The sequence below is a fragment of the Carlito syrichta genome, unplaced genomic scaffold (genome assembly GCF_000164805.1).
Source record: "Carlito syrichta isolate Samal-C Ts95f unplaced genomic scaffold, Tarsius_syrichta-2.0.1 Scaffold144852, whole genome shotgun sequence".
NCBI classification, from domain to species: Eukaryota; Metazoa; Chordata; class Mammalia; order Primates; family Tarsiidae; genus Carlito; species Carlito syrichta.
In genome coordinates this window covers 16,850-25,274 of record NW_007088948.1, presented here as the reverse complement: position 1 = coordinate 25,274, position 8,425 = coordinate 16,850, and the positions used below count along the sequence as shown (strand labels likewise).

The following is an 8,425-nucleotide window of genomic DNA, read 5'->3' as shown; positions in this document are numbered from 1 at the left end:
GGCCACTCGAGCCTGCGCCGTCGCCGAACCCGAGCCGGCCTGCACGTGGAGCGCCGCGCGTGGGAGGGGGTCTGGGGCCTCCGCGCGCGTTCGGGCGGGCTGAGAGGATATCGGGGCGCCGAGGGCGGCCGCGCTGAGCTGGTCCGGGGAGAGGGACGCCGAGCCCGGATTTCAGGTGGGAGGGCGGTCGGTCGGGCCTCCAGGGCGCTGTCGGGGTGCCAAGTCGGGGCCGAGGGCCTTACGCGGAGCCTGCGCTTCCCTTCCCGCCTCGCACGGCGCGACCGTCTCCCGTGTTCCTTTTCCTTAGTGCCATGGGGCGCAAGTTGGACCCCGCCAAGGAGAAGCGCGGACCAGGCCGCAAGGCCCGGAAACAGAAGGGCGCCGAGACGGAGCTCGCCAGGTTCTTGCCTGCAGGTAAGGGTCGGGCGAGGCCCCCAGGTCCCCCCGCTTTTGCGGCATTGTGGGTTATAACCCCCTCTCATTCTTGGACTGTCCGCAAGCGGAGTCTTCCTTGTGTGAGTTGTTAGGAAATAAGTATGCCTGAAACACTGTCACGAGCGTAGAGAACGCAGGGAAGGTGCGACGGGAACAGAACTGCCCCTCCAAGGAGAGGTGCGGCTTAGCATTGTGAGAGTTTGGAGGAAGAGGGATCCCATGCAGAACTTTAGTTTTCGTTAAGCTTGGCTTTTGAAAAACGGGCAACACTTTAGCAAGAGGGAGCCTGGGAGGGGATAGGCCAGTCTAACTGTCTTCTGAAGGAATGGAGGTGGAAAAGATGCCTCTGGTTCCTGCCCGTGGAGTAGTCTACTTCACCAGAGGCTGGTGGGAGAGGAGACTGGACAGAGGGTTTGTGCTTGGATCGAAGATGCGATTTGAGATGCTAGTGAGTCCTAGGCACTGTACTGAGCCCTTTATCACATGGCACTTCATCTTAAAGGTCTGGGAGAGAGACACTGTTAAGGAAATGGATGCCGAGAGGTTAAGTAGTAACTCGCATAGTTCTTAAATGATAGAGCTGAGATGTAAACCTACTCTCTTTAGTTGGTGTACTAATTTTCTTCCACTTTTATTTCTGCTCTCACTTCGCTTTTTTATTTCCACCACAACTTATTCTACCTCCTTTTTTTTTTTAAAGTAGATGACGAAAATTCCAAGAGACTGTCTAGTCGTGCTCGAAAGAGGTAAGTGTGGGTGTCCAGACTTAAGCAGAGTAAGTTGGTACGGCTCACCCTCAGCCACGTAGGATAGGGCAACAGAGAAGGCTAATGTGGACTGTCACATTCCTCTGGTGGAAATGGCAGGGCCTGGAGTTATGTTTTCATTTCCTCACTCCTGTATTTTTTCAGGGCAGCCAAGAGGAGGTTGGGCTCTGCAGAAGCCCCTAAGACAAATAAGTCTGTTGGGGCCAAACCATTGCCTGCAAAGCTACCAAAAGGTCAGTGGATGTCGACTGGGCACTATATGAGGAGTTCTCTGGGCCCTGGGTAGGGAAGGACTTGCTGAACATTTCTGGGATGGAAGGTTCTGAGGAGTTAAAAGTACAGGCTCCAGGGGTGTGGGGCAGGGGAGCATGTGGCTGACGGTAGGAGTCTTCAAACCTGTAGGGGTCTCTGCAGGAGCTGCCCAGACACCTGGTAAGAAGGGAGCCCCATCCTTCCTGAATGCTGCTCGAGGCAAGAAGCGTCCAGCACCTAGCAGCGATGAGGAAGAGGAGGAGGAAGACTCTGAAGAAGGTGATGTAGTGAACGATGGGGAGCTCTGGGGCTCCGAGGACAGCGATGCTGACCTGGCAGATGACTATGGAGCTGACTCCACCTCTGACGATGAGGAGGAAGGGGAAGAGGTGAGAGTCATCTCTCTAGCTATTCAGATCCTTGCCATGTGGTTCCTTTCTTTCTTCCTTTTTTTTTTTTTTTTAAACAAAGTCTCACCCTATCCCAGGCAGGAGTGCAGTGGTGCCCGTGTGGCTCATCACAGCTTTGACCTCCTGGGCTCAGGCGTTCCTTCTTCCTCAGCCTCCTGATACAGGTGTGTGCCACCACGCCTGGCTAATTTTCTTGGGTTTTTTTTGGTAGAGACAAGGTCTCTCTATATTGGCCAGGCTGGTCTAGAAAACCTGAGCTCAAGAGATTCTCTTGCCTCAGCCTCCCAGAGAGCTGGGATTGATTACAGGTGTGAGCTACTGTGCCTGGCCCAGATTACCGAGGTTAGTATAAATCTGACTGGAGGAAAGGGAGTTTTATGTTCCATCACTATTTCGCTACTGCCTCATACCCTTTGTCAGCACATGTGTGAGTTTGAAAGAGCTATAGGATAGAACATTTGATAAATTTGGAATGCTCAGTACTGATGAGTGTTTGGGAAGGTAAACACTGGTGTGCCCCACTGATGGGAGTAGATGTGCAAACTTTTTTTTTCTAGATTGGAAAATATAGTTTATTTAAAAAGTAAATATGAGAGAGAGAATGAGAGAAAGGAGATTTGTCTTCCCAAGGTAGGGGAGTGGGCCAAAGCCAGGAAACATGGCGATGGCCTCAACTCAAAGAACACATGGCTACACCAGAGTCTGGCACGGCAGTGGCCTGTACTTTTTTATAAAGCAGTTATCTGAGAATTTGAAAGCTTCTTCCTTTTGACCTAGTAATTCTCTGTAGGAAGATGAGCCAAAATGTAGGTAAAGGTTTATGTACTGAGGTGCAAGAAGTTATTTACCATATGATTAGCATGTGACTATGTTAGTAGGAAACAGCTAAATGTAGACTTGTGTAGACTAAAAAGAGAAAGTCTCCATTTGTGCCCATTTCCCACAGTCCCCCTTCTATCTGCAGCCTTGTTACAATTGGGTTTGTGGGCACCATGTGACTCGTGATGTTGGAGATTCTGAACTCTTCTATCATATTCATTATGCTCAAGCAAATCATGGCTCTTGCATCTGATGAGTGAACGTTGCTCATTGTGTCTAAAATGCCTGTGACCAACTGAATTTTTAAAGAACAAGAAAAACTTGAAAAACGCATTATGATTTGAATTATGTGAAGAATCCAAAGTTAGCCTGGAAGAAAACACGGCAAAGTGGTACCCAAGGGCAATTTTTGTCCGCCTTTATGCATATGAGTGTTTATGTTTCCATTTTTTTTAATTAACGGAAAACTGAAAAACACATCAAAGTAGAAAGGACAGTATAATGAACTCTGCAGTCCATCACTTAGTTTCAGCGCCGATCAACATTGTGCCGGTCTCACATTCGTTTCTTCAGCTTCCGTATCTCCTTTTGAGAGCAAGGGTGACGCTTGTATGTGGCAAATAGTAGTAATCACAAAGTAGAACAGGTAGAAAGTCCTCCCTGTACTGGAGGCAGGGCAGGCTTGTGTCAGCAGTCCCTTGTCTCTCTCCTCAGTTGCTGCCCATCGAACGAGCGGCTCGGAAGCAGAAGGCCCGGGAAGCTGCTGCCGAGTGAGTTGTGGGAACCGTGGGGCTGCAGAGCAGGCCACAGCTGGGGCCGAGGAAGTTGTGCGGGGGGAGGACGTGTCTGTTCTGGCCTGCGAATCCCTCTGTTCCTGGGCCCGTTTCTAGGGACTGGCAGAGCGAAGAGGAGATGGAGGGGAAAGGGTTCCCCGAGTCAGGCCCCATGGAGGAAGAGGAGGCAGATGGCCTGCAGATCAACGTGGACGTGGAAGAGCCCTTTGTGCTGCCCCCTGTGGGGCAGGTGGAGCAGGATATCCTTAGACCCCAGTGAGGGGAGGAGGAAGGTACTTGGGAGGGATGCCCAGGCCCAGGCCCAGGCCGTGGTGAGACCGTTCCTTGACAGGCCCACATGCCCAGGCTCCAGACCTGCAGCGTGTTCATAAGCGGATCCAGGACATAGTGGGGATTCTGCGTGACTTCGGGACTCAGCGGGAGGAGGGCCGGTCTCGTTCTGAGTATCTGAACCGGCTTAAGAAGGATCTGGCCACTTACTACTCATATGGAGACTTCCTGCTGGGCAAGCTTGTGGACCTCTTCCCTCTGTCTGAGGTACTGGATTGCCCACCCGGTGCCTATTCTGCTGTTCGCACTTTTTTTTTTTGAGTTGGAGTCTTACTCTGTCGCCCAGGCTGGAGTACAGTGGCACAGTCACGGCCACCCCAGCGTCCCCCTGCTGGGCTCAGGCAATCCTTCCACCTCAGCCTTCCAAGTAGCTGGAACTACAGGCAGGGGCTACCATGCCCGGCTAACTTTTTTGTCTATTGTACACATGATGAGATCTCACCAAGTTGCCCAGGCTGGCCTTGAACCCATGGGCTCAGGCAATCTCCTCACCTCGGCCTCCCAAAGTGCTGGGATTACAGGCTTGAGTCACCACGCCCGCCTGTTCTCATTGTTTAGCCTGCATGAGGAAGACCTTCAGCCCCTTGCTCTCTTCATCTGACTGAGGTCCTCAGCCAGCCCGACTTACTCCCTGCTGTCTCCCCCACAGCTGGTTGAGTTCTTAGAAGCTAACGAGGTGCCGCGGCCCATCACCCTGCGGACCAACACCTTGAAAACCCGACGCCGGGACCTTGCTCAGGTGAGGGATGGCTTTGGAGGCTTGCTCATCTCAGGAAGGGGGGACCGGCTTCATCTACATCAGGGTAAACATGCTGCCTCCCAAGGAAATGGGAGAAGGGTCATTGAGAAGCTGGGGAAATTGATTTCCGACTCCAGAAAAAGACACACATGCACAATTGGTATTTTAAACTCATTTCCAAGGGTTTAGGGACCCAGGTTAAAGTCTCCTATGGTAAAGGTAAAGTCAGTGGTATGGTTGTGTGTACTGTGTTTCTCCTGACGTGAAGATGACCCGGTGGTTTGTTTTTTTTTTTTTTGAGTCGGAGTCTCACTCTGTCGCCTAGGCTCACAGCCACCGCAGCCTCAACCTCTTGGGCTCAGGTGATCCTTCCATCTCAACCTTCCAAGTAGCTGGAACCACAGGCGTGTGCCACCACACCCAGCTAATTCTAAATTTATTGTAGAGATGAGGTCTCACCAAGTTGCCTAGGCTGGTCTTGAACCCATGGACTCAAGCAGTCCTCCTGCCTCTGCCTCCTAAAGTGCTGGGATTATAGGCGTGGGCCACCGTGCTCAGCCCAATGATTATCTTGAGTGTGCTATAACCAGGTCATTGCATTTTGGGATGGTAAGGGGGCTTGCTTGTGGAAGATGAGTCTATTTCTGGGAAATAAGAGAGCAGGAGTTGGCAGTCTGCTCTGTTGGAATGGCCTTCAGGCCTTGAGTTACGAGCCTAGAATTAAGCAAAGGGAGTCATGGGAGGGGAGGGGAGGGAAGTGGAGGGGAGGGAGAGCGGCTGCTCCATGAAGCCATGACTCTCGGAGCTGTGGTGCCGTGGCCCTGCAGGTATGACTTTATTTTCCCATCTCCATGTGTTTCCTTGGTAGAGTCGCCTATGAGGGAATTAACGTCTTCATTGCTGTTACCTGCAGGCTCTCATCAACCGTGGGGTTAACCTGGATCCCCTGGGCAAGTGGTCAAAGACTGGACTGGTGGTATATGATTCTTCAGTGCCCATTGGTAAGTTTCCCCTGCCCAGTAGGCCTTCTGCCCGTCCTCGTCCCAGCATGTCACAGCGTGGACCTCTCCCACAGGCGCTACTCCTGAGTACCTGGCTGGGCACTACATGCTGCAGGGAGCCTCCAGCATGCTGCCTGTCATGGCCTTGGCACCCCAGGAGCACGAGCGGATCCTGGACATGTGTTGTGCCCCTGGAGGAAAGACCAGCTACATAGGTATGGGAAGGGCAGGCGGGGGGGATTCATCTGGCTCTGCTCTCAAGGCGGGTGGGGCTGCTGACTCACTAGTGCTCACGGGACACGGTATACAAGCAGCTAGTGGGGTGGGGGAGCACCATTTCTGGAGTTGGCCTGGGTTCCAGTGCCGCATGTGCCACTGGAACTACCCATCCGACCTTGGGCAAGCTTCTGGTTCTCTTTTGTCATTCCCACATGGATTCGTAATTGCGCTCGGGTCATGAAGGTTGAGGTCATCCATTTAGGAGTCCTTGGCTCAGTGTTCAGCATATAACAGGCAGCTGTAACTATCGTATCGAGCTGCTGCTGTCTATAAGAAAGAATTCTGTCTGTAGGACCAGGAAGGTGTTTGGTAAAAGTGGAAAAGCCACACTGGCAGGCCTGGTGATTACCAGGGGCCAGTGCAGGCTGGGTCGACCTATGCAGCTGGCAGAGGGGCGCAGGGTATGCTGGGAATGGAGCTGCACTGAGGCAGTGAGACCTCACCCGGGACTTCCCTGGACTGGAGGGTGGGTTGCAAGTGTGAGGCAGTGGGCCGACTGGTCACGCGCTGGCCCGCCCTCCCTGCAGCCCAGCTGATGAAGAACACAGGTGTGATCCTTGCCAATGATGCCAATGCTGAGCGGCTCAAGAGTGTCGTGGGCAACTTGCACAGGCTGGGAGTCACCAACGCCATTATCAGCCACTACGATGGGCGCCAGTTCCCCAAGGTGGGACTCCCTCTGTGTTTCTTCCTGAGGCTTCTTCCAGCTTGTCTTTTCCTTTCTTGACTTCAGAATGCTTAGACTTACTGGCCCCTGGGAGATGAGCGTGGCACTCCAGGTTGCAGGGGACATCTGATTAACCTCCCCCTTTTCCCAGGTGGTGGGAGGCTTTGATCGAGTGCTGCTGGATGCTCCCTGCAGTGGCACTGGGGTCATCTCCAAGGACCCAGCTGTGAAGACGAACAAGGTGAGAAGCTGGGCAGTGTTACCAGCCCGAGGCCCTCGCTGTGCCTCCCGGGGCTGGAGAGCGGGTAGGGGCGTGCCCTGGCAGCCACTGGCTCGCCTCGCTTTCCCGAGGTTGCCTCGGGAGTTCTGACGCCGCCGGTCTCTCTCCGGGACAGGATGAGAAGGATATCCTGCGCTGTGCTCACCTCCAGAAGGAGTTGCTCCTGAGTGCCATTGACTCTGTCAGCGCCACCTCTAAGACGGGAGGCTACCTTGTCTACTGCACCTGCTCCATCATGGTGAGGCCTCTGCCACGCCACAGGGGAAGTGGGGCTGGGGGCTGTTTGCCCCTTAGAGCGCCCTTCAGCTCCGTCTCTTCCGTCTTTGTCTTTTTCACACATCCAGGTGGAGGAGAATGAGTGGGTGGTCGACTATGCCCTGAAAAAGAGGAATGTGCGGCTGGTGCCCACGGGCCTAGACTTTGGCCAGGAGGGATTCACCCGCTTTCGGGAAAGGCGCTTCCACCCCACTCTGCGTTCTGCCCGGCGCTTCTACCCTCACACTCACAATATGGATGGTTTCTTCATCGCCAAGTTCAAGAAGTTCTCCAATTCTATTCCCCAGCCTGAGACAGGTGAGTGGTGTGCTTTTTGTACCCTCCATCGCTTCTTTTGCTCTTTCTGCCTTTCGGGAGACTTTCTGGTGTGACAGAGGAAAGAGAAGGGAGGGGTCTGTACTTCCCTTGCCCCAGCCTGTGCCGGCTTGGGTGAAGAGCCCCCTTCATTCCAGCTGGAACTGTTCTGGGCCCCCCTCTGGGTAGGGTCAGGTGTTCTGTAGATGGGTTCTTTTCCTTTATTCTACCCAGTGGCTGCAGTGTTGAGCACTAGATGCTTTGCCAGTGCAGCTTGTGGTTTCTTCTTCTCGGCCCAGGGTTGACTTCTTGGCAGTGCACGTCTGCTGTCCGGCATGCTCAGCTTCAGGTTGGAGCGGAGCCTTGCAGAACTGTCAGCATGTTCTGAGCCGATTGCACTATGCAGATTGTTTTCTCAGCCTTCTTGAGTCTTTCCTGGTCTCAAGGGAAGGGTGGGGCTGTCTGAAACAGGCTCAAGAGTTCTGCATGCTGGGATCTAACCCTGGGTGTAGCTGGAAGAGGGAGAGAAGGGCTTCTTAGGAAATAGAATTGACTGTAACTTAAAAAGTACACATTTCATGTCGGCCCTTGTTGCCATTTTTCTAGCTTGTTTCTAGTTGTAGTGGGTGTGCCTTCTAATTTTTCTGGATTTGATGGAAATCCACATGGCAGGAGTGGGACTTCTCTGATTTAAAAAATACATACCATGCCTGAGCCTATGGGTTCGAGACCAGCCTGGGCAACTTGGTGAGACCTCATCTCTACAATAAATCAAAAAATGTAACTGGGTATGGTGGCTGTACCTGTAGTCCCAGGTACTTGGAAGGCTGAGGCGGAAGGATCACCTGAGCAGTGAGCATGCCACTGCACTCCAGCCGGGCGACAGAGTGAGACTGACTTAAAAAAAAAAAGCAAGAGCCAAGCTCGGTGGTTCAGCCTGTAATCCCGCCTTTGGGAGGCTGAGGTGAGTGGATTGCCTGAGCCCGCGGGTTCGAGACCTGCCTGGGCAACTTGGCGAGACTGCATCTCTACAATAAATAAAAAAATCAGCCGGGCGTGGTAGTGCGTGCCTGTAATTCCTG

General features: G+C 53.1%; 1 protein-coding gene across 2 annotated transcripts in view; it reads left to right on the top strand.

Annotated features, from left to right (window-relative positions):
* Positions 1-311: 311 nt before the first annotated feature.
* The window catches only part of NOP2 (NOP2 nucleolar protein), a 10,617-nt gene continuing 2,503 nt past the window's right edge, over positions 312-8,425 (top strand). Inside the window, exons 1-14 of one of the 2 annotated variants that reach the window (XM_008050361.2) lie at positions 312-414; positions 1,136-1,181; positions 1,347-1,435; positions 1,617-1,843; positions 3,398-3,453; positions 3,574-3,716; positions 3,815-4,014; positions 4,457-4,546; positions 5,460-5,547; positions 5,622-5,762; positions 6,354-6,493; positions 6,645-6,734; positions 6,889-7,011; positions 7,118-7,346. In XM_008050361.2, the coding sequence (XP_008048552.2) occupies positions 312-414; positions 1,136-1,181; positions 1,347-1,435; positions 1,617-1,843; positions 3,398-3,453; positions 3,574-3,716; positions 3,815-4,014; positions 4,457-4,546; positions 5,460-5,547; positions 5,622-5,762; positions 6,354-6,493; positions 6,645-6,734; positions 6,889-7,011; positions 7,118-7,346 (1,765 nt within the window). Of the gene's footprint in view, positions 415-1,135; positions 1,182-1,346; positions 1,436-1,604; positions 1,844-3,397; positions 3,454-3,573; positions 3,717-3,814; positions 4,015-4,456; positions 4,547-5,459; positions 5,548-5,621; positions 5,763-6,353; positions 6,494-6,644; positions 6,735-6,888; positions 7,012-7,117; positions 7,347-8,425 lie in introns of both variants that reach the window. The other variant, XM_021708725.1, reaches the window with a different exon arrangement.